This window comes from Erpetoichthys calabaricus, chromosome 2 (genome assembly GCF_900747795.2).
Source record: "Erpetoichthys calabaricus chromosome 2, fErpCal1.3, whole genome shotgun sequence".
Classification (NCBI taxonomy): Eukaryota; Metazoa; Chordata; class Cladistia; order Polypteriformes; family Polypteridae; genus Erpetoichthys; species Erpetoichthys calabaricus.
The window spans coordinates 32,804,381-32,831,562 of record NC_041395.2 but is presented as its reverse complement, the minus strand read 5'-3'; the positions used below and the strand labels follow the sequence as shown (position 1 = coordinate 32,831,562).

The 27,182-nt window shown below is 39.4% G+C and overlaps 1 protein-coding gene across 1 annotated transcript in view; it reads right to left on the bottom strand.

Moving 5' to 3' along the window:
* ndrg2 (NDRG family member 2) overlaps positions 1-27,182 on the bottom strand; it is a 333,932-nt gene that overhangs the window by 137,678 nt on the left and 169,072 nt on the right. The window contains exon 2 of the mRNA XM_028793565.2: positions 18,013-18,110. Within this exon, the coding sequence (XP_028649398.1) occupies positions 18,013-18,087 (75 nt within the window). The 5' untranslated portion in view covers positions 18,088-18,110. The remainder of the gene's footprint in view (positions 1-18,012; positions 18,111-27,182) is intronic.

The following is a 27,182-nucleotide window of genomic DNA, read 5'->3' as shown; positions in this document are numbered from 1 at the left end:
TCAACTCCTATGACTGTGCAGGGAGGACAACTTTTTTTTTTGTTTGTTTTTAGTTTATCCCTTGTTGTGGTCAGAGCAACAATAAAAAAAAAACTACTAGAACAATAAAGCGAACCAATACTCAATAGAAGAAAGTGGTTTAAGTTCTCCTCAACCAAATTAATAAACAGTATGGATTTGATATTAATGAAGATGAAGGTTCAGCTCAGTTAGATGAATAAATGTGAGAACCACTTGATGTGGGTACTCATTTATTTAGCAGGTGCTGTGAAACAACAATAATTTATTACTTGTATTGCCCAAAATCACAAAAGGAATGGCTCAATGGGCTTTAAGAGGCCCTGTTTTGGGCCCTCAACTCCCTGAGAAGACAAGAAAAATCTCCCAACAAATAAAACCTTGTAGGGAAAAAAAAACAGAATTCAGAGAGAGACCCTCTTCCAGGTAAGTTGGGCATGCAGTGGGTGTCAAAAATGCAGTAAATATAACACACAAAATAGAACACAAGTAATACTCTTCACAGAGATAGATGGCCAATCTATCATGGCCACCTCAGGAATACAATACTAAAGTACAAAGTGCTTTGAAACAGCTGGGTGCTCCTGCACTGCTAGTTAAGGAAAGCCAACTGGCCATGGCTCTATGATTATGTGGAAGGTAAAGTCATTAATTATGGCTGTGTGGATAGCATAGCTGCCAGTATATTCAGTAAAACTTTGCGTCTGTAATGTTTGCTTTGATAGAACAAATGATTAGTCTGGGGTGTGTGTGTGCACATATATTTCTGTCTTCCTTGTCATTGCGTCCACACATTAACTAACACACGTCAGTGTCTGGCTTGTTTTCTGACAAAAAAACAAAACAGAAATACAGATGTGATTGTTATGTAAATTGTGAGCCTAACAGCCACTTACTGCCCAGGAAAACACATCTGCCTAAACTGAAATGGCAACACATCTAATGTAGAATCACAAGGCTTTCAGGTGAACAAACCATAATAACACTGAAAGAACATACACTGCATGATTCAAACACAGGGCTTTGGAGCTGTGTGGTGGCTGTCCTAACTTCTGCGTGGCCAGTAATATGCTGAACAGCACAAGGCTGGTAACCCACTGAAACAGCTCTTCTTTACATAATTGTTCTCCCTGCACCAGGACTTACTGTATATCCAGAGAGAAAGTAGCACCTTATTATGTTTAATTATGACTGTCAAATGTCTGCCACCTTTGTAAAATAATTTGTCATTGGTGTAAACCTGGAGCTTCCAAAGTACAGAGGTTTAAACACTTATGTAAACACTAACTTTGGAGATTGTCTTCTTCAATATTGCATATTTGAAACAGGGACACCATATTCAAATTACGTTTCTGAGATGGGATTGTCTGCTGATTTCTATTCCATGATGTGGACAGAGCAAACACATGGCATCCTTGATGAATTTTTCAAATTTACTACTATCAGCTAGACATGGTGGTTCTTATCAGTATCAGTTATTGGTCAAAATCAAAAATGCTCCTCATCCTCATTCTGACTAGCATGCCTTATGATCAAAGTTGATATAAAAGCACCACAAACTAGAAAAATGGCTCTGCCTCAGAAATCTAAGTGGCACAAATGTGATCCTACTCTTTTACTTTTAAGAGTAGGAGTAAGACCATTTTATCTATTTTCCCAATTTAGGAAACGACTCCAAATTTCACCCAGATTTAGGAGAACTCATGACCTGTCCAATCTTGCTAGAAACTGCCAAAAAATGGCATTCAAGCAGAGATCGACAATTATATCCTAGGAAAGGTGGAATGAACCCGTCATAAGATATCGATGTGACAGAGATGGAATAATATTTGCACCAAATCTTGTACAGTACACCAGCATGATCACTCCATCTACATGGAGAACCCATGCACTGTCAACCGAAATGAAAGTGTTGGTAACATTTTTGGCCACAGGGAAAAAGCAGCTTTGCAATAACAATACGCCACAGGCAACCTTTTTTTCGAATTTTGAACCAAACTTTTAACAACCTTACAACCTCTGATATAATACATAGATTCATACGTTTAATTATAACAAGTTAATTTCAAAGCTAGCTGCATTCATGCAAACAAACCTGCGTATATCAATCACTGTCCCAGGTGTAGATGAGCACACATATGTGAATTGCAAGTGATAGCACATTATCAACACACATGTTTTCATGGATGCAAACTGTATTGTAGTAGCCAACATAGATGGAGTTGGATGAGTGACTAAGAGCAAAATCTCACACATGTACACTGAGCTTTGTATCCCACAAACCCCAGAAACATTCGAGTTACACTTTACAAGTCCAGAAAGGTTCCAGAAGGCAGGTGGAGATAAATAGAGCTTCATGCAAGATAAGTTGGGATGATGGAGAGAGGACACTGGAAGAGTGAATGTGACTTCTAGTCATGGCTAGTTTCAGTAATTCTTACTTTACAAGGCGCTTCCTGTGGCCTTAACAGCGGGAAGGTGAGTGTGCAGTGGAGCATTCACTGCTAAATAAACATGTCAGTATATCTGGCTTAATCCTCATTTGATGTGTGTGCATGTCTCGGTCTTTCCGTTTTGGTTCTCATTATAGTATCATTCCTGATGTTGTTGCAATCAAGTGAGTCTCCTAACATATTATATTTTCCTTATTCTTCTTCTCCTACTATTTTGAATAACATTATTATTACTATTATTATCTTTGTGCCAAGGCCTTAATGTTACTACCAGAAAGCTACGAAATGTCATCTTGAGTGGCAGTTTGAAGCAAGGGGTGCCATAAAATCGTGGTGTCATTCACTCTTAGACGTGGCTTCTTACTTCTAGTTGGGAATAGGAGTAGGAGTAGGATGCATCATAACTACTTCTGCTCTCCTGCTCTGAGGTAGAACAAATTTGTTTCCTTTTCAGACTTTAAGTTATGTTGTTGAAGAAGAAGTCTTTTCAAAGGCCTTTAAAATATCCTGGTAAGATATTCTACCAACTTTACATGCCAAGCTAATGAACATTACAGATTAATCTCCTTACATTTGCTACAATATATTATGTTCTTGGGCTTAACGGCTAAACCAAATTTCAATATAGCATTAGCTTTCACCCATTACTTTACTTGTCCACCCTAATACAGTCTTCTTAATGAACTTCAGGTGTTCAGGTGCGAATCGATGAATTTCAAAGAAAAATATCAACACCTCAGGAAGTTTTCCAAAAGGGAAAAAAACAATAACATCAAACACTGAGGACAGTTAGGCACTTTTGTTGGAACCATATTGACCTTCCTAGGAAAATAGAATGTAATTTAAGCCATAATCCAAGCAGCCTTTGCTTAAAAGCCACCTGACTCCAGCCTACTTTCAGGTGTTTCAGGGCTCATTATTTTAAAGCAGATGGCAAACAGCGAAGTATTGTTTTTTTGGGTTTTTTTTGTTTTGTTTTGTTTTAACCATTTGTTTAATTAACAAATTTAAAGACATTCCCATAATGATTCTATGATCAGTCAGAAATTTCCTCCTAGGCTTTGTTGTCCTATTTTTTATGTAGACTCACACAAATACACGGTATGTTTACATTATAATCAGTATAAACATTATACAGACATGCAGCCCTCTATTGTTACATAAGGACCCCAACAGGGCTGCATTTCTGGACTCCACATCCCATGCACCCCTGTGGGTGGCCCAAATGAGTTCCCATTTGATGACCACTGCCACCTAGCATATGGGGGATGGAATTGCTCCCTACTCCCAGCTATCACTGGTCCTTCTATTATTTGATACCAGCTGGACACAAACTTATTTTTTTGTTCTTTACCTTCCATCCAGGTAATTAATAATTCTCTGTTCTGACCAGGATATCCATTCTCCTCCTACACATGGGTTCATCAGACCAGAGGATTTTGTTTCTCATAGTCTGAGAGTCCTTAAGGTTCCCTTTTGCAAACTTCAGGTGGGCTTTCTTATATCATCCGGCCACTTTGCCATAAAGGCCAGATTAGTGGAGTGTTGCAGTGGTGATCATACTTCTGAGAGTTTCTCCCATCCATATATCTATGTCTATCTATATAATATTTCTATCTATATAATATATCTATCTATATAATATACTAGCAAAATACCCGCACTTCGCAGCGGCGAAGTACTGCTTTAAAACTTTTATTAAGAAGAAAAGTAAACCTTTCTAAACTGAGGGAAAATATACCAATAATTATTTGTTAAGGATCTCTTTGTATACCACGTTGTCAGTTTGGCCCTCCGGTTGTAATATGACCAAGCTGTGCACTGAGCTTACTCTTGAGCATTCAACGTATAGTTGGACATGTGAAGAGCAATCTTGCCTCAAATAAATGCCAACATTTTGTAGGGTCTGTCCCTGAGACTTATTAATTGTCATTGAGAAGCAGAGCCTTATTGGAAATGGAGGCGTTTGAATTGAAATGGGTTTCATCGATAACTTCGCATCCAGCTTTTGAGAGTTTAAACATTCATAAACATCAAAGTGTCCACTACTCAAATCGTCACCTGTGAATCTAAGATGTTTAAGAGGCATTGGCGGTTGTCCAAAGGTGTGAAATATTTGGCCATTTCGGTACACTTGAAAGCGACAACTGAACAATTCAGTGGCAGCCATCAACTCACATTCATAACCATAGGTGAAGGGCTTAAGCATTTCACTCTTATAGTGTTCCTGTGTAGTATAATTATCTCCTGTACCATCATCAGTTCACACTTTGAACCTGTCCCAGTCATTCAATACATAAGACACGATGTTCCTCCGGATATCAAGAGTGAGCCTGATATGGTCGTGCAATATGCAACACAGAGAACGGAAAAGGCAGTCGCCATCTCCGGGCATGGAAACCACTCGGTAAGTGACAGTTCTTTGATCGATGGTGATCACCTCGATAGACATGTTAATGGGGGTATGGTTGGAACGATAAAGGAAATGGGTACCTGAACAATGTAAACTAAGTCTAAAATACCTACACAATAACTATAATTGTAATAAACGAACGATAAAACAGCGGAGAAGCCGTGGATTAAATAAAATGGCTGCAGTTATCAGCAGGGAGATGTGAATACAGTGGCGAAGCAAGGAAGGGAATGAAGAGACCAGAGTGACGGATGGCCTTATATAGGCAGGCAGCCAACTACATGCAGGCTATGGACGTATATATGAACGTAAGTAGGATTCAGCTAGTGTTGGGAACCCGCATACCAAATTTCATGAAGATGGGCCCATAACTAACAAAGACTGTTGGAAAGTTCAATATGTGGCGTCATACCACCGAAATAAGTACGTACATCGGTTTCGGTTAGCGGAGGGAAACCGCCTACTAAATTTCGTGGAGATGGGGCCATAAATAAGAAAGTTTAACATGGCGGACGTTGTCGACCATTATGACCGTTACGCGTAGAACTTTGAAATGAAACCTGCTTAACTTTTGTAAGTAAGCTGGAAGGAATGAGCCTGCCAAATTTCAGCCTTCTACCTACAAGGGAAGTTGGAGAATTAGTGATGAGTGAGTCAGTGAGGACTTTGCCTTTTATTAGTATACTAGCAAAATACCCGCGCTTCGCAGCGGAGAAGTAGTGTGTTAAAGAGGTTATGTAAACATATATATACATATACATATATACATATATATACATATACATACATATCTACATATACACATATCTACATATACACATATATACATATATACATATATATATATATATACATACACACATCCACATATATATACATATATATATATACACATATCAACATATATATACACATACATATACACACATACATACACACACATATACATATATACATATACACATACATACATAGTGCGTTGTAACACGGGCTGTGATTGTTACATGGGAGGGAAACGACAAATCACAGCTTCCCACTTTCTAATCGGGCCTGTGATTGGTGCTTTGACGGATGCCTAGATCCCACAGTATCTCCCCTTAGGAGAGGCATTAGGCAAGTGTAATTGAATAGCGGTGCTGCAAGTTTAGCTTTACACCTCTTTTTAAGGCGTATTGACTGAAAGGGGCATTCATGAAAAAAGTTAGGGCTTTGCTACAGGATACACCCTCCACAAGTATGAGCCTGCCAAAAATTTCAGCCTTCCACCTACACGGAAAGTTGGAGAATTAGTGATGAGTGAGTGAGTGAGGGCTTTGCCTTTTATTATATTAGTATAGATTATATATATATATATATATAAATATATATATATATATATAAATAAATATATATATATATATATATATATATATCCTCTTTAATAAAATCCTTGTGTGTGTCCAGGTGTCCGTGTATGTGTGTCTTCTGCTGAAGTGCGCATGTGTGGGGCACGGTGCGATGCGCGATATTACTGTCACAGAAAGTTACAGGCGTTTTACGGAAATACAAACCAGTATTACTGCGAGAGGAAATTGAAGGTACACAATACAGTGACTCATATTTCAGCAAAATACAAGCCAGTATTATTGTCAGAGGAGATTAAAGGCATATTACCGACACGCACGCCTGTATTACCGCCAGAGAAAATTAAAGGTATATTACGGACGTACAAGCCAGCGGACGTACAAGACAGTATTACTGTCACAGAAAATTAAAGACACACAATACACGGTGGCAGCCCACGAAGAACGGTCAGCTCAGCAAGTAAACATCAACAAAAGAAAGGCAGAAAGACAAAGAAAAATACGACCAACAAAAAGAATGAGGTCAAAGTCCCTTGCCATTTAATATAGACTGTTCCTACTAATGTTTATGCACTACTGTTCTAGCGCCCGTTATTGCAACGGCTAAATGACTAGTATATATATATATATATATATATATATATATTGGATTTTCCTTCAGGATCTTTGCTTTTCCTGCCACTTACCAAGATGTTGCAGTTTAGGTTAACTAACGACCCTAACTTGGCCTGTACAGTTGATTGTCCAACACAAAGGACTTGCAGACTGCATTGAGCACAATCATCAGCTCCCTGTCTTCCTGACCTGGATAAGTGTGCCTTATTAGCATGAAAACTGTGAACAGCTTTTAAAAAAGGTAACCACTGCAACATGGTCACCATAGGACTGAGAGCGCTATTCTAATAAGGGTCTTTATTTAACAAGTAATATAAAAGTCAGTTTAGGGGCAGACATCTTATCAGCACTAAGTACAACCACCCTAAAAAAAGTTTTGATATAGAGGGAAGTTAGCATGATAAACACCCTACAATGACAGAACATTTAAACCTGTAAATAAATCAATAATATTTACATGATCTCACTCCCTCAGTCTTTACTCTTTCTTATTCTGTAGGCCTGGAGATCTGTTGTCACACCCTCAGTGAACTATACAACAGTCCAAGAGAAAACTCATTATTTATTAGTGCTGATCATTTTGGCCATCAGCCATTACTTCCAGTGGGCACACCCAAATATATTTCATAAACATCTATGACTACTACTACCGGTTCACACAGAATCACATCAAAATAGAGCCAGGAGAAAACAGCTCCCCATTCAACTGTTGTTCCCAATGTCATCTAAACTTTGGCACCCAAATGGACACATAGTGTGTTAGAATGACACATGGATCTCTCTTCTTTCATCTGCTGTTATGACTAATGACCTTTTGCACACTGAACAGTATTAACATTCTAATATATTCCACCTTCATCCACTAAATCTGTACCCTGTCACTCAGGCCTCTCTTGATGATTACCCAGCAAGGCCAATGACCTTCAGAAGCATATTCTCTAACTTTGCTTTATGATAAGTGGCTAAAGTATTTGGACTTTAAACATCAAGGTGGACAGTTCAGTTCACACCGGTGCTGTGTGACGTATCCTGCCTGAGCTCCAACAGTAAAATTATTTATAAAGTATGGCAATGTGTGATGATCTTGGCAGTCAACTTGGTCTTAGCATGTTTAAATTACAGAAACTAAATACTGAACCAAAACACATAGAAAAAAATCAAAAGTCGGCATACTATGGTTATAAGTAATGTAAATGAAGTGAGTTTAGATGAGATACAATCCCCCAATAATGAATATTACTTGAGCTTTGTATTAAATAAAGAGCTAAAAAAGTATATAATCTAGCCACAAGGAAAGAAGTTTTTGGGCACAAGTTTAGATGATTTCGTTTTTGTGCCAAAAATTTGTGACTCTCTACTTGGTCATGGGTTTATGGTTAATGCTGCTGGCCACGTGGTATACTGAGCCATCATTCCCTGTCTATTTAAGATGGCAGCACTCTGCAAATAGTATCTGAGATTGGATTCTTTATTCAAAACATGAAAGATTTGTTCCATATCTTATGACTATGAATTTGCATTCTGGGTTTTGATGATTGGTTTTGTTTTGTTCTTTCTGCTTCCTTTCTGACTCTTGCCTATATTGTGTTCACAACAATTATTTACGAATGATTAAAAAGTCCTTCAGTTTTTCTTATCCAGTACAAGAAAACCCCAACATATGATATACCTTTCAATTTTTCTTGAAGTCTACTTATGCAAGATTTTTGTGAAATTTTCCACTTATATTTTGCCCTCTAGACTCAGAAACTCATGCTTTTAAGCCATTTTTGAAACATATTTTGTACTGGAAATTACTGACTTGTGATAAAGAGAAACCAAATAGATGTCACTGGCAAAAAAGACCAGAAGGATTTCAAGTTGTGCATGCCACATCAATTAAATGCAGGGATTCACTCCCTAATGGGATATGAGGGGTCAAAGTTACTCCTTTTTACAAAATTTCAAAAAAACTATGGGATTGGTAATATAGGCCTGTAGAGTTTCGTTTTATGCCAATTGTAGGTTGCCGATTATGAATATAATACTTTTGACATTTGATTCTTAACCAGTGGTCCCAGCCACCTAAGAATCATTCCCAGAAGGTTTAAAATGACAAATATTGTTTTAGACCTTTGCAAGGTCAGTGATTACGAATATGATTTTTGATTTTTTTTTTCTATTGCAATCGAGAATATTTAGCCCACATCTGACCCATGGTGCCTCAGTTGCAATGACCTGTATAATTTGTGACCGATGTGCAGCCAATCTGACATACAGCCAAATGGCCGAAACTAAATGGAAACAAGCGCATGACTGTACTGTGCTGTTGGGCTTTAATATTCTCATCTTCGGATTTCAACTGTTGTCTTTTGGATTCATGTATGTGTGTGATAGTCTATTATGTCTATGCATTTCTGCTGCAAACATACTTCCCTCTATGATAACAAAGCTTGCTAACTTAAGGTAATTTAAGATTTTTTTTGGTTTCACCACACCGGGGTAAGTTTCTCACATTTTCAGCATTTTTCTCACATGTCTTATGCAAAAGAAGTGTGAAGACTTGGTGAGAGACTTGCAGATGCCATTTGCATATACAGGAGTTGACTTGCCCACCTTCAGACTGGATGTGTGCAGAGAATGGGACTTTGAAGGCACAAACTCCCAAGGACAGTAAAAAGTGTCAAGCTGGGTGGAGACTACCAGTGGCCAAATGAGCATCCTTGCCATAGTAACAGTAAACAAAAAACCCTTGTTAGTTAAACCTACTTATTGTTGTGTGAGAATTATTTTGTACTTAGTTTCACTGTGACTAACCCTTTTTTATTTGTAAACCTATGGTAATATATCTTGAGATCCAATTTAGACTCTTTAATAGGTCAGCATTACAGTTAATTAAAATTTATATTATAACATTCTCAAACCTGCTTAATCCATTTCTGCACGGTGGGCTGAGGCCAATCCCTATGCTATCTGGTAAAAAGCAAAACCTACACTGGATGGCATGCCAGTTTATCATAGGGCCTATTCACACACACTCACACAACGAGCAAATTTAAAGACGTCAAATAACCTAATTTACACATCTTTGGGCATTTACAAGAAAAACTGGAAATCCTCAGAAAAACACATACTGACATGAAGAGAATGTGCAAACGCCACATAAACAACACCCAGCACAAGATTTGAACCCTGGATTCTAGGTGCAGCAGGACTGACTAACTACTGTGCCACTCCTTGGTACATATTAATAGCAATACCTTATTTAGAAGAGCTTTTACCATCTCACACATGAATCTTCTTCTATTATACATTTTTAGAGATATTTTAATGATATTAACGGTGATATGTGCTAGATCAGGGATTCTCAATGTCTGTCCTGGGGAGCCCCTGTAGCTGCAGGTTTTTGTTCCAACCAGCTTCTGTTTTTAATTAGAATCCTGGGGCTAATTAAGTGAACTGTTATTTCCCAGATTCTGTATTTTGGGAACAATATAGAAATTAGAAAACAAGGTTTGGTAAAAAAAAATATTAAAATGTACTAGGCAGTTATATGGGAATATTTTTTTTTCTTTTTACCAATATTTTCATCTTGATGTTCATTCTGTTTTTCCGGGTGTTCTAATTGTTTAATTAATCCATTGTTTTCCAATTAGTGGGCCTAACGCTAAAGTAGTTGCTGCCTTTCATGTTTCAGTGTTGTTTGCCCATGGGTTTAATTGTCATTATTAAGATACAATGAAGGGAGCAAACTGCACAGAGAAGGGCAAATATAATGAAATCAACAAAAGAGAGTTAAGCATTTAAATCTATAGCAAATGCAGAAATATTTCTAAATGTCTTATAAATGTAAAAATCATGCCTCTGTGCTTTCTTACTGTAGAATAAGAGAAGAGAAAAAAAAAACAGCTAATTAATTGAGATCAGTGTTATCAATTGTCATCGATTATGAATCTGGTTGAAGCAAAAACCTGACGCCACAGTGGGCTGCCAGGACCGACTTTGAGAACCCCTGTGCTAGATGACCTACCCATTTCTTGAACCCATTTAATGGTATACACTACCCAAAAATGAAAATATTTTTATATGCTGCTTCATCTGTGTACTTTGTAGGGATAGCTGAGAAAAATTGTTAACCTTGTGTTTTTGTGGAGAATGGAGATAAAAATGTTTCTGATGAAATACATGTCTATGATGACCAGTGGTGGACAACAGCACACAATATCAAAAATGCCTGTGTCACATAATTCACATGCATCAATTTTGTTCACATGGCGTTTTCCAGAGGTGGTTAAGAGCACCTTAACAATATTTTAGTATGTGTTTGGGACATTGTGAGCATATGACTGGATAACTTGACATGTGGATTATGTTAAATGAGTAACATGGGATTTTATGTGGACTTAATGATACTGTTCACTGATATCCAGCGTTGGTGACCATAAACTCCTATTCTATTTAATCTCCTTTTTTTTGCATTAAAACATGAGATTACTTTATTCGCCATCTCCACGAACTACAAGGTGTAAATAACATACAACAAATAGTATTTTGGGTGGAGTATTCCATTATTGCAATTCTAGGCTGCAGACTGACAGAGCTTATCCTGGCAACATCAGGGGCAATCCATAAACCAATCATGGGTACACAGGAGAACCTACTCACACTCCCACATAGAGCAAATTAAAATAAGTTTTGGGATGCAGAATAAGCAGCAACAAATATGGAGGGAAAAAATCTGTGAAGCCATAGAGGGAATGGGCAACTCAACACAGTGACTGGCATTGAACTCACTGTCTTATAGCTGTGACACTGCAGCATTAACCACTGTGCCACCATGCTACTCTGTCCTGTGTCACACACATGCACATGGGAGCCAGCCACAGGGACCAAAAGAAGGGAATTCCATGCTCAGCCAGGGGGTGGTGGGGTGCATTCAACCCTCTTATTTTGTCCCCACAAACCAGACATGAGAAATTCCACCCGAATATGAAGACGTCACTTCCGCCTCAGCTCTGGGGATGACATCACTTCTGCAAACCTCCCTAGAAAGCCCCACTCCCTTCCTCTGTTGATCAGTTCTGTTTTGGACTCCGTTCTGTACATTATTGTGGTGAATAGTTTTCTTACTTTGCAGCCAAGGTCAAGTACACGGGTGGCTGCCCCAAACCTTTGTTTTGTGTCAAAGTGCTTTATTTCACACCTGCTATATGTAAAAAAATACAAACAAAAGTATATATATGCATTCATGCAATAGCTTACAAATGAATAAATATGTACATGTTTCCTTAATCAAATCAAGACCTCAATTTCATACTAAAATAGCTTGGTGATATAATATGGGCTTTAACTCCATGACTCTTCCACAAATTATCTTTTTTTTTAAGCAATTTATATTAACTAACCAGAAACCAAAGATATTATGTGGGAGGAAACTGAGATGAATTGCTTCAGTACAGGATGGAAGTTTGCAAGAGCTATCATCAGTTTACAATGAGCAAATTGACCAGCAAATCACCAGCTTCTTATCTTTCTCATGAAGAATAAGAGATCGGCAGCAGAAGCAAACATAAATCAAAATCCTGAAGATTAGTCGTATTTTGTTTCTCTGGCCAGCCTAATTTTAGAAAGAGTTTATGGAGGTTTACTAAGTGATCTCATGGTAGTGCAGTGGCTAATACTGCTGAATTGCAGGTAGCTGGTTCTGGGTTCAGATCTTGAGCTGGGCCATTATCCATGTGGACTTTGCAGTTATCCTAATGTCTTTGTTGGTTTTCATCTGAGCACTCTATTTTTATTCCCATGTTACCAAAATTACATGTGTGTCAAGTTAGTTGGGGCCGAGTGTGAGTGTCTAGACACTGTGAAGGACTGGCATACTGTCCAGGGCTGCCTTGTACCTAATACTTCTGGAGTAGGCTCCAGCCCACCATAACCCTGAATTGGATTAAACGGATTAGAGATGCGTTATGATATAGCATAGGGTTTGACAGCTATGTAGCTTTGGTCCTAAGTTTATTGTAGCATCTTTGAGTGCTCTGAAAGATTAAATGTTACAACAGTTTATTAAGGTTCTGTACATTAACTCCAACCACACTATAATGACATGTCAATGTGTTTCATATGGATTGTTAATAATCCAAGTTTTGCCAATGTTTTATGCTTTTAAAATGGAAAATGCACCATATACTGTACAGCATAAATATCATTGCAACCTGGTTACCTATCTTTGCTTCAAAAGGTTACTAAAACAGGCTGGTATCTGGAAGGGCATCCAAATTTAAACCCTCTTCTGACAACGGCGAACTGACTACAATCTTAGAAATGGTGGTTCTTTATAATGACGCCTGTTACACACGGGCACATGAGAGGCAGCTAAAAGGACCAATAGAAAGTAAGGTGCCCTAAACCTTGCTCTGATATCCGTACAAGCCAAACAGGGGAAATTCTGCCTGAATCCATGATTCCAGCCTCAAAGACTTCACTTCCGGCCCAAATCCCCCCATACCACCTTCCTACCCCAAGGACGTCACTTCCGCCAACCAGGTATAAAAACCAGACCACATCCTGGTTTTACTCAGTTCTGTTCTGGACTCATCTCTGTACACATCTGTGCTTAATATTTGCCTTTTGCAGCCAGGATTCGAGTATACAGGTGGCTGCCCCAAATCTTTTTCGTGTGTCAAGGATATTCATTTCACACGCCATAGATAGGCATTTTTGGCTGTCAAAAAAATCATCCATGTGAAAGTTCCAGAAAGAACCTTTATTTATTTAGATATGTAACTTAGTCCAGAAATAACTATGAATAGATGATAACAGATCTGTGAAATACCAATGGGTACCTGACTCTTGCTGTATACAGTAATGATGGCTTCATGTTGTCTTGATCTGTCAATATCCTGATAGGTAACCTACTACACCAGGGGATCAAACACTTTTTAAGATAAGGGACCCCTTACAAGGGTGAAGAAAACTATGGACCCTCATTATACAGAAACATGAAACAAATCATCTATCTATTATAAAAAGAAATCCTGTCCCCTATCCTGATAGTGATTTTTCTCGGAAGATAATTTAAAGACCCGCGAGACGAAAGAGACCTGCCACTGTGCGTCTCACGGGAACATTGAATGAGAGTCTTTCAAGACACACCCTACTTACAAGCAATATCAAAAAAAAAACAAATCAGTAGTGTAAAGGCAGTCATGCAGCACACACAGCTCCAGGGCTCTCAGTGCATATAAAGTGTATAAGGTCAATACGGTAGAAATGAAATGAATAGGGTAGAAATGAAACGTCGACGATTAAACGAAGAAGAAAGAAAAGCGCGGAGAAAAGAGACTCAAATGCGTTGGACAGAAAAAAGAGCAAAAAAGAATAATCGAGGTGCAAATTCAGAAAATAAGGAAAATAATTATCAGCTCGGAACAAGTGGAATTGAAAAAAAAGCACGGCTAATCCGGCTCAGAATTAAATGACAGTGAGTAAAATGACAAAGTAGAACTTCATAGAGATGTTTACAAACGCTGGCGCTAAACACATGCAGAGCAGGTTAGAGACTATGAAACCAGGGAAATTAGAAAGGCTCAAAAAAAAAAAAAAAAACCTTGGCGCTATACACATGTGGAGAAAGTTAAAGGATATGAAAGTAGGAAAATTAGAAAATATAAAAAAGTAAAGATCGCAGTAGCGCAAACAAATAAACTGCCTCATTTAACTATGCACCAGTCTAACTTTGGTTTTGCACAATAATTACTACACTATTGCACCTTAACACTTAATTCTACTTTATTCACATAATTTTACTTATTTATTATGTTTTACTATACTGTTATCTTTCGATCTATGACTTTTTGTTAATCTAACTGATATTCTTCTAACTTTGCACAGTTTTTGATAAGCGGATCAGGATGCATTTCACTGTGTGTTGTCCTGTATAACTATGCATGTGACAAATAAAGAATCTTGAGAATTTCAAAAACGGAGTTTACCGCACATGCATTTATTGGTTACTTTGTTAGTGTATATATATTTATCTGTGTGCTTATTTAAAAACCTAAATTTACCCCAGGAGTCAAAAACGTTCTATCTAGCCCTTGTACAAAAACCTAGACAAAAGCTGGGGTATCATCTTGGTAACCCCATGTACTTTTGGAACTGTGAGAGGAAAATAGCACGACTTTACAGACAGGAGTCCAATGCAGAACTCTACTTACTTTGTTACTTTGTAAAAAAAAAAATTATTAAATGCTGATGATGTAGATCATTTTGTCTATGCTGAAATTCCAAACAGAGAAACCTATCCTGACCTCATTAAAAAGATTCAGCATATTGGGACTCACAAGATTACAAATATTGTTTTTACAGAAGTTCTGAAATAAAAGTGAAACTAATGAAATAGCAACAATTCAAAGAAAAAACAATCTTAAAAGTGTGTATCCGGAAAACCAAATACGGGGGTTGGCGAGCGAAGCGAGCAGGGGGCGAAGCCCCCTAGTTTATTATAAAAAAAATGCATAAAACTCTTAAAAGTAAAACACCATTTCAGACTGTTTAGATTTACAATTGTACTGCACCATATTTTTCAGTATACTTTCACTGTTCATGTACCTGCTAAATTATGAAATGGGTGTGCTTGTCCCTGAGACATACAGTAGCTCCTCGACTCTTGGAGTGATGGGCGATAGGCAGACTCCCCTTGCAAACGTGCCTCGTACTTTGTCTTGATAGCAGTCAGTGCTGAGCCAAACTCTATGTAACTGTCATATTTTCCTTTTTTTTTAGCCCTGTAATGGATTGGCACCATATCCTATGTTTGTTCCTGCCTTGCACCCTATGCTAGCTTGATAGGCCCCTAATTTGGTTTAAGCGGGTTAGAAAATGACAGGAAACTGGTTTATTTTCACTTGAAGATGTAGATATTGGACAGAAGAATCTATCTATTACATGAAAAGATTTTTTTTTTCCATGTGACTCAGCAAAGCAGAGCAATGACTGATTGACACTCATGTGCCCAGTTAGGGCTGGGTGGTCTTTTGGCCTTGGAACCCCTGACAATTTCATTTTTATCTCCAGTTTAACTGGAGATTTTTTTTTCTATCCTCCTGGCCATCTGACCTTATCACCAGACTCATCTTTAGAGACTTACTTACATCGTGACATGGATGCTACCCTTCTACTAAATATATATCTTTGTTTCATAAGATTTATTTTTTCTTTGTTATTTATTTATTAATATTCTTAGCTAATCTTACTTGGTTTTTCTTTTCTTGCAACTTTCCCTTTGACATCTTATAAAGCACTTTGAGCTACATTGTTTGTATGAAAATGCGCTACTATATATAAATAAATGTTGTTGCTATTTTTGATGTGATTTACAGCAGTATATACAAAATGAATGAAGCGAGGCCTCCCAATGATTTTTGTTGGCTCAGAACATTATGGGAGTTACTGACACAAATGAAAGCTTATGTGCTTATGCTCATGCTTGGTGCAAGAGGTCTCAGCACATGTCAGAAAGCTCAGTCTTCTACATCACAGTACTCCCGTTTAAAAGCTGATGTGCAGGGCAGAGTGACGCAGGGCGACAGCTACTTGAGTTTTGATTGGCTGTCGGAAATGGTGTTTGTGGGATATGTTGATTCCACTGCATTCACATATGGCTACGCTGTCTGGAAACTTTAACAAAGGGTATTACTTTTTACATTCTAAACGAATATCTCGTGGTGGTTGTTTAAAATAAGTGAAATGGTGAAATAAGGAGATGAGAATAAGCAGTCTGTTGGTATACCAAGTATACGTGATATTTATGAATTCTTACCAAATTTTACCATTTATTTTGCATACCCTCTTGCCATGTATCACAGACCCCACTTTGAGAAACACTGTACACTCTTAAAAATAATTGTCCTTTAATGGCAGTTTATAGTTCTTTACTGGGTTGTGCGGTTCCTCATAGCTCCATTGCTTGACCAAACACATTTCATTCTGGGAAGGGTTCTTTACATATGAAGTTGATTCTTTGTGCTTTGAAAAACATCCTAATATGTAGGGGGAAAAATTGAAATCTTTAATGTATAGCAGGCTGCAAGACACTAACACGTTAAGAAAACCTGGACTAGGCCTGCTGCTATGCAGAAAGAGTCCTTTTAAAATGGTATTTCATAAATCCGTTATCTTCTATTCATAGATATTGCATGGAGTCAGCTACGGATCTAAACAAATGAAGGTTCTTTCAGGAACCTTCATGTGGATGGGTCTTTTAGGAACAAACAAATGGTTCCCTTATGGCATCACTCTGGAGAACCACTCTAGGCACCTTTATTTTTAAGAGATTCTGTTTTGTCCACATATCATCCCTTTTAAAGCCCAAAAAAACAATTTATTTGCAAAGACCCCTGAATGAAAGGGTTCTTTGAGAAGCACTGATTCTAAGAGGTACCACACAACCCAATAAAGTGCCATTTAAGAACTATTGCTTTTAACACTCTGATGCAAAGGGGAGGAAGCAAATCTTGGCAACAATCGGTGTTCCTTATTAAAGCAAGGCAACACTGGGTGCTGCATCAACAGAATAACGGCAAGGCTGAGTAAAAAACACAATGTTAAGCTTCCTCTACAATTAGCGCTGCCGCCTCACCGCACCAGCAGACTGGCCTTGAATCCCACCTGTACCCTTTCTGTGCGGAGATTGTAGGTTCTGCCTTTGTCTGCATGTTTTTTTGTATGCTTCGATTTTCTTCTCAGTTATTAAGATGTACTGATCTTATTAATTGATTCATTCACATGCAGTCACACAAAGTTAATAGTCCCAACACCTTTCATTCTTTCATTGTTTCGTATAACAAACCACCTAGAGGTGAACCCATCAGTAATACAAACAAGATGCAATGCCAATTATTAATCAGTACAATTACAGTGGTTTTACCTTTTTTACAAAATGTTTGACTTTTTCTTCCAAAGATCAGAAACAGAACAAAAATTGTGGATACAACTGAGATAACTTACGGTGCATTTAAAAACGAAAGCGTTTTATGATAGGTTCAGTATACACATATCGTGTGTACTGTAGAGTGCATGAGGTTTGTGTTATTAATACAGACTAAACATTAAATGAATACGCCAACACCCTGATAGGGGTACACTTCATGAATGCAACTGTATCATTAATTAAAGAGCAACTTCTCACCTTCACTGGGTCCATCTGCCCTGGGAGTAAAGGCTTCTCCTCAGTAATGGCAATTTCCTGCAGTTCTGTTGTCATGGTGACTTAATCACTGCCAGACTCTGCAAGAAAACAAAAAAATGAAGCAAAAAATGTCATTAGTAACCTGCCAATGGACCTCATTCAGTTATGACAAACTGTAGCCTTCCTGTCTTGAAGCTTGATTTTAAATGAGACCCTGACTCCGAAACACGGCAACACTACAACACCAGTCATAACATCTACATAATGGCTTCTGTTACTCTGTCCAGTATTTTCTTTCATCCACTCAGAAATTCAACTCACAAAACTGCTAATTAGGCCCAGGGTTGCTGGCCTCTCAATATAATTCAGGTAGGTGGCACAGTGGTTAGTAAAACTGCTGCCTTACTTCTCTAGGGAAATGTATTCTTTAGCAAAGTTGTACTATGAGAGTAGCACCACATAAAGGCTGACTGACTGATGTGGGTTTAGAGTAAAGCGCTTTGTGATGGTCTACTCTGTGAATAGTGCTATATGAAGACTGAATAATACTGATTAATTTGAGCTGTGCTTGTGGAAATGATCTTGTGATGTTTCTAAACTCTTTTGGGGTTCCCCCTAACGGGATGAGACACTGAAGAGCATCCCGAAGCGCAATCGACGCGTTTGTGGTCACCGGAGCACCCGCAGGCTCCCAGCGCTGGAGCAGCCTGCCGTGAAAACAAATCTTAGAAGATCGCGGTCACGCTATGAGCACCTGCCATCGAAGGGTGATGTAAGGAATATTGTAAATGCAGAAAACAGTATTACTTGGCCATTAACTTGGTCACAACCCTGCCTGATTGCTGTGTCTGTGTATAGGAGAGCGGTAGATCCCGCTACAATAAATAACCCAACTTTTACTGTTTCAAGCTGAATAAAGCTGGTTTTGCTAAAGTACTGAGACTCAGCCTCGTGTTTTGGGGTGCAAGGCAGGGATTCACACGTCACAAACTCTTCAAATGGTACTACATTTGTAATATATTTGTAAATTACAAGTGAAGCTATCTCTCTGATCTTATAGGTCGCCTTCCATGTAGCTGCAATTATCTTTTTCTCTGTCACATGCACTGCCTGCACCACTGGCTCTGTCTCACAGCACTCTAGGGAGTCAAAGGCAACACCATCTGCCCTCACTTTCCACAACTCTGTAAGTTCAACTAAGCCATAATGTTATAAAAATTTTTAAATTGTAAATTTATGAATTTCCCCTTGGGAGTAATAAAGTATCTATCTATCTATCTATCTATCTATCTATCTATCTATCTATCTATCTATCTATCTATCTATCTATCTATCTATCTATCTATCTATCTACATAAAGATTGGTTGATTGATTAATTAATTGGTTGATTCTGGCTTCATTGCAAAGCACTTTGTGGTGGTATATTCAAGAAATGTTGCTGTACAATAACTGAATGATTGGGTGTTTGATCTGCATTTAATGTAAGCACCTTGTGATGGTGTTCTTTACTTCTGGTGGCACATAAATATTATATGATTACTGTAGGTTGTCTGTATTCATTGTAAAGCACCCTGGTGTTACTCTTTATAAAACATGCAATAGAAATATTGCCTGATCAACTGATCTGGGTTTTAAGTAAAACAATGGTAATGATAAACTCAAAGTAAGGTACTATATACAAATTAATTACCTAGTAACACTTTAGTTTAAGTACTGCAAAAATGCATCTATTACGCAATTACTCTTATGTAACAAGACCTTAGCAAAAGCTTTGTTTGGACTTCATAACACTTTTAAAAACATCAGTAGATCAGTTATTCATCTTTATGCAGTGTGGCAGATTGATATGATGGGAAAATTACATGTTAGTATGAAGGAGTCACAGATCTTAAACTAAATACATAACATCAAGAGAAATCTGTCTCAGATGCGCCACCTCAGACCACTCCAGAGTGAGGTTTTGTTAGTAGGACACATTGCAGGGATGAATGAACACTTTACTAAAGCTTTGTGTTATGAAGACCCAAAGAAGTCTTTGTTAAGGTTTTGTTACATAATAGTAAATGAGTAATAGATGCATTTCAACAGTACTTACACTAAAGTGTTACCGATTAATTAATTGGTTCATTGATCAAAGTTCAAATTGCAGTTATGTTACAATATGTATGGAACTTTTCCTGTGTCTTCTGGGCTTTTGTACGATATCACAATGATATGTAAGCTACGGTGATATTTATAAGTGTAGATGTGCATGTGAGTGGACCCTTCCATGACTCACCTGGGACTGACAACATCACCTGACTCCATTTTTCTACCTTCTAAATAGCAGCAACAACACTTTGAAGTTTGATCTCATTTGATTTCCAAATCTAAACAAGTACAGTGGAACCTCGGTTCACGAACATCTCGGTACACATACAAATCGGTTTATGACCAAAAAGTTCGCCAAACTTTTGCCTCGGTTCACGACCACACTCTCGGTATACGAACAAGCCAGGTTCCCTTTCGGTTTGTAGATGTTCAGTCTCTCCCTGTGCATTTCCTGTGCAGCAAGCAAGAGAGAGAGCAAGAGAGCGCGACACACACGCACACACACAGAGGCAGCACACACACAGGCAGGGAGAGAGAGCCGCACACACACAGGCAGTGCTCAAGAGAGGCGCACACACACACAGGCAGCGCATGAGAGAGAGATAGAGCCGTGCACACACACAGGCAGGGAGAGAGAGAGCCGCGCGCACACACACAGGCAGCGCCAGAGAGAGACAGACGCTCAAACACACACAGACGCTCACACACACAGGAGCGCGCTAGAGAGACACACACACAGGCGCTCCACAAAACAGAGAGAGAGAGCGAGTGAGAGAGGGAGGGATGCATAAGGTAGAGAAGGCTTGTTTTTGTTTTCAGTTCTGTTTACAGGGAACGGTTCGTAGCCTGCATTGTTGCAATGTTACTTTTCTTGGTGGTTTATTACGGATTTTTCAAATGTTCATTTTTCCCCTGTGCTTAAAACTCATTAAAAAAAGTATTTTTAGCTAGCGGTTCCTAGCACTATAGCGTGAACTATTGCAGTGTTAGTTTTCTCTGTTGTTTAAGGTTTTCTCAGTGTTATTCAATGTTTTTACATTTAGTTTACTATTAAGCTGTGCATTCTATGGTATAATTAACTTTATTTGTGCTTAAAAATTAAAAAAATATATATATTTACATACAGTTCGTACGGTCTGGAATGGATTAATTGTATTTACATACAATCCTATGGGGGAAATTGCTTCGGTTCATGACCAAATCGGTTTACGACCAGAGTTGTGGAACGAATTATGGTCGTGAACCGAGGTTCCACTGTACTGGTAACAAGCACTTAAGCATGCATCACACAACATGACTTTTTACTCATAGTTTTGATTTATATAACCTCACGGAAATCGCAGCTTTGTGCAGACAGTTGCAGCGCACACCCATTATGATCAGTTGTATACTGCGACAACCCCAGTGATTCACTGACGGCACTCTTAACATTCACTGCAACTCTGTGCAACGCACTGTGACAAAATCAAACTGGTTTGATTTACCTGCAGCGAGTTTCAAGTCAAGGAGGTGGGCTTTTGTGTCTGCAAGAATTAACATCCAATAATCATTAATACATGCTAGTATAAAAATTCTGGATCTGTGAGAGAAAAGTTGCAAAGGTATCAGTGGTTTGTCAGTATGTTTGAAACCTTTCTGAGTACAGAGAGAGTGTGTGTATGTGTGAGTGTGTGAGAGAGAGAGAGAGGTGACCAACTACCAAGCCCTCCGAGCAGCACTCCTTCACAACACTCGCTCTCTGTTTAAAACCATCAGCATGCGTACTGGTCATGGCAGTGTCTCGGATAACATTATGGCTTAGATGAACTTACAGAGTTGTGGAAAGTGAGGGCAGATGGTGTTGCCTTTGACTCCCTAGAGTGGTGTGAGACAGAGCCAGTGGTGCAGGCAGTGCATGTGACAGAGAAAAGATAATTGCAGCTACATGGAAGGCGACCTACAGTATAAGATCAGAGAGACAGCTTCCCTTGTTAAGAGAGAGACACCATATTTCATAATGTTTTAGGCTACCAGCGTCTATGATGATCAAATGTCTGGAGAATAAGGACATAATAAAAAAAAATCGATCAATATATTTTTTCATACAGTACTGAGACCAATGATGGCCTGTCCAGATTTCCAGTCACTCTGGCCACCTCATGCATTCCTGTTATGCCAATTCCATTCCCTTCCATCTTGTCTGCATTGACATAATTCACTCAATATATCACCACATTGGAGTTGTAGGTAAAGTATGTCGAGCTGGTATAGTATCTTAGTTAGACAATGATTTTTTGCAAGGCACTACATACAGATGATGCAAAAATATTGGCACTACTGCAGTTGTCCTAATGATGCACCAAATCTTTCATAAAATGTATCAGGTCAGGTCAGGTCAGGCTGAGGAGTATGCACTGGTACAGCATGTGTCCAACATCCACCACACAATGAAACAGCTCAGCATCCTGTTTAGCAACCCATGCAGACACGCGGTCCAGTCCCACCCTCCATAAATTACCATCTATCTGCCGCAGCCAGGTGTTACGTGGGCATCCCCTTGGCCTGGTCCAGCCGCTCGGGTCCTCGACAGTGAGGATCCTGTGAGCTGCATCAGCCTCAAGAAATTGCACCACATGGCCATAGTGGCGTAAATGATGCTCCCTCACAATGCAGGTAATGTGCCTCATTTGGGACTTCGAAGTGACACAGTAGTGAAACAGTCCAATCTTCATCTTAGGTCACGGAATAGCGTCCATTTCTTGCAACCATATAGCAAAACAGGAATTACCAGGAGTCAAAAGACTTGGACCTTCATCCATTTGCAAAGATACTGGGAGTGCCACACTCCTCTTTCCAGCGACCTCATGACCCCCCTTGCTCTCCCAGTCTGTCTACTGAATTCATAGGAAGAGTCACCAGAGACATGAATGTCACTGCCAAGACACACTGCTGATGGCTGTGCCCAAGAGTTCATTAAAGGCCTTGATCTTGGTTTTATCCAGGATACTCATAAACCCAGACACTCAGACTCCTTGCTCAGTCTCTTGAGAGCCCTGATCAGAGCATCCCTTGACTCCATGAAAATCACAGCAGGGTTCTCATAGATGACAAATGTGAATATTGGCAAAGTTTCTTTGCAGCCTTAAGTGATTTTCATGAAGAGTTCGGCTCAGTTGTTTGAGCTGTGGGACATCCTGAGACTTCGTGGGATCCCCCCAAAGTTGCTGGAAATCCCATACCCTGGTACTGTGAGTGGTGTGCAGAGTGGAGGCAGAACCACTGCATTTTTCCCAGTTGATCCTGGGATTCATCAGGGGTGTGTTTTTACTCCTCCTCTGTTCAATGCTTGCATGGACTGGGTGTTGGGCAGGGTCGTGGGATCCAGCAGCTGAGGGACATCTGTTTCACTGATCTTGACTTTGCTGATGAATCAATGGAGGCTTTGATCAAGGTTCTCGAGAGACTTAGCAAGGAGTCCGAGTGTCTGGGTTTACGAGTGTCCTAATAAAAACAAGATCAAGGTCTTTAATGAACTCTTGAGCACAGCCATCAGCAGTGTGGGGGGTCACTGCTTCCATCTACTTCCAAAGCGGTTGACTATAGAGCCATGAATTTTTTACATTTCTGACATTTCTCCATGCTGAGTGTGGTACACAGAGGCACACATTAAGCACAACACAGATCACCTTTTCTAAATTTAAACTGGTTGAATATGTGACTTTACAATGCCATTTTGTGGAAGAATTGAAAAAATGTAGCAGTACTAAGAATTGGCCACAACTGTATGTTTATCATCATTCCAAACTGTATTTAATATACATCTGAAAATAGAAAAAACACATTTGTTTTGGTTTGAAAACCTTCTATGAGACAGCAGTGGGAACTGACCAGAGAAAAACACATAAATTCAAGTCCACAATACAAACTTTGAGCGGCCAAAAAAAACTCTGAATCTGCTACTCAGCTTTTTTTGCCTAATGATATACCCTGGGTGGATCTTTTTATCTTTACTCCCACTTCTACTGTTATTGCTCTTGATGAATGTTTTGGATGAATTCCCACAATGGCAGAGACTTAGACTGTAGACTTTCCATGCAGATGTCGCTTTGTCTCGCCTTTGTGATCTTGCCAGAGATACTTCTAATTCAGCTGGGTGACTCATCATATTTACACTGAAATTTGAAGATTAAGTGCTGACTTACAATAGAGTATTCCCCATATTTTGACGTGACTGGATAATTAACGATTGACTCTTACCAATGCAGCATTAGTAGAGTGGGGCTGACTGTCTTCAGTTTGTACAGCTTGAGTTTATAGGAGGCCTGGCAGCAGTCATTTGTAATGAGATTTTTTTTTCCTTGATTCTCATTAGGTAGAATCCTTTCTTCAATCAACTAGCACAAGCTAATAGACACAGAAGTGATTAAAAAGAAATTGCAGACAGTAGGCACATGCTGCCCACAGCCCCTGCAGCCATGCTGAAAGCAGTTAAGGGTTCAGTTGACCTTTCTCTTCAAATCGTTTACCGTTCTCGAATGATTTAGCAACCAATTTTAAAGAAATCATGCAGAACATTTTGTTACACTTATACAGAGATTATTGCCATCTATACATTTTATAGCTTATTTAGACAGATAGATAGATGAGCCTTATAGGGTTGTGAAGCCAACCCCGACACAGACAGGCAGGAGACAGGTTTTTCACCCAGCAAGTGGTTAATTTACAGCGCACCAATCACCAACACAATCCAGTCCAGTCCCTTCTCTGCCGACAGTCCCACCGCCTCTACTCCTCCTCAGGCTTTGTCCTCTTCCTCCTGACTCTGGCCATTGAGTGGAAGGACTCCAGGTGCCCAACGAGCTTCTTCCTGCAGCACTTCCGGGTGTGGCAGAAGTGCTGCCAAAGAGGTCCCTGTAAAAATTCAGGCGCCCCTTGGCGCATGACCACGGGCCCCAATAGGCTTGAGCTCCCATGCTCATGACCCATGGCCCCACTGGAAACCAAGGGGGCTGCCCTCTGTTGGCCCAAGGGAGAAACTGTCCTGAAAATACTCTCTCCCCCGGTCCTTCCATACTCTGTGTGTCCCGGCCAGGTAAGGGATCTGGCCGTCAGCCACAGGGTCCAATAACAAGAGGACAAAACTCTATACTAATGTCTGTTTTCTTCCAGACAAGCCTACTGATGACAACAGACCTCAAGCCTGCCTGTGCTTTCTGCATCAGTATATAAACACTTGACACAGGAGTGCACCCAATTGTGGCTGAGCGCCTCTCAATATCCATCCATCCATTATCCATCCATCCATTATCCAACCAGCTATATCCTAACTACAGGGTCACGGGGGTTCTGCTGGAGCCAATCCCAGCCAATACAGGGCACAAGGTAGGAAACAAACCCCAGGCAAGGCGCCAGCCCAACCTCTCAATATTCCATTCTTTATTTTTCCCAGCACGTAATGATATTAAAAGGTGTCCTATAACAATTGTTTTTGCCATTCTGTGTCTATTTATTCATAGCAGACAGACGGACAAAAGGCAGGCAGGCAGACAGACAGACAGACAGACAGACAGACAGACAGACAGACAGACAGACAGACAGACAGACAGACAGACAGACAGACAGACAGTACACATGGAGCAATCACAAGGCTCTGGTATGATGACTTCTGACGTCACTTCCGGATTTTTCATGGAAATCTCACAGCTTTCACTCCAGGACCTACAGTATATAAACAAGCTACAGCACCATTATCTGGCATGCACTGACAAACTCACCTCCGTAAAAGATGTATTTCTGACAAGAGATATTCCCAACAAAGGAAATATGACACAGAATAGAGCCAGTTAGTATAGATTAGAAATAGGCAATTGACACCCAGTAACTTTGCTGAACTTTGCCTTCTTTTATCTGTCACATTCTCCAAAAGCATTTATGCACTCTTTCTCTACTATATAATAAAACACTAAGGTCTGTGTGTTTGTGTGTGTGTGTGTGTGTGTGTGTGTGTCCGGTCCCTCAGAGCAATCTGATTGTTCAGTTTGGCTTTGAAAGAGGAAGTGCGAGTGTCAGAGATATACTAAGAAGTAAAGGTTTAGGTGGCATGCTGAGAGAGTCACCGTCAGTGATGGGAAGTATGAAACTGGACAGGAGGTGAGAAAGGCACCTTCAGAATAATGACAGAGTCTGAAAATCATGGTGTATGGGAACGAACGCAACAGAGGGAATGCCAGTCAAGAGTTTCAGACACATGAGGATACTGAAGAAAGGTGCTAAAGGTACACATAGGTAACAAATATTTTTAAACTATCCTATAACCTGCTTTTTGATAGGTAGTGTGGCTTGTAAGTGTATATATACACATCGGAACAATAGCTGGTACCCATCCAAGGTTGACTCTTGTTGAGATAGGCACTAGCCCTCTGCATCCCTGAACTGGATAGAGCCATTCTGAAAAAAATAAAACTACTAGGAATAGAGGAATCAAACTGACACCCTGTCCAGGTCTGTTTCATTTCTTACACCTAGTGCTACCAGTACAGGCTCTGGACGCATGCGGCTCTGGACTAGACCAAACAAAATTGAGAATGTTAATCAAACTGAAAATTGATGTAATCATGTTACATAGGAAAGTAAGTTTATATCCATAATGAGGCAGCAAACGCAGGAGAGATGTGCTGAGCTGCAGCCACAATATTGCTTTGAGTAAAAGCCATGTGCATCACTGTCAGCTGTTCCTCTACAGCAGGGGTGTCGAACTCCAGTCCTGGAGGGCCACATTGGCTGCTGGTTTTCATTCTAACCATCTTCTTAATTAGTGACCAATTTTTTCTGCTAATTACTTCTTTTAATGTCCTTGACTCAGGCCCTTTAGTTGTTTCTTTTTCCTTAATTAGCAGCTAAACAATAATGAGACACAAAACAAGCCGCCACATCACACAATATCTGAAAATAAAGAAAAGTGATGGTCTCAGTAAGGTTGATCTCTCAACTCACCAAAACACTTTGATGGTGTTCTTATAAAAAACAGAAAATCAACAGTTTTGGAAATGTCTGCTGTTGCAGAACGAGAGAAGCAACAAGCAGTGGAATTAAATAACGG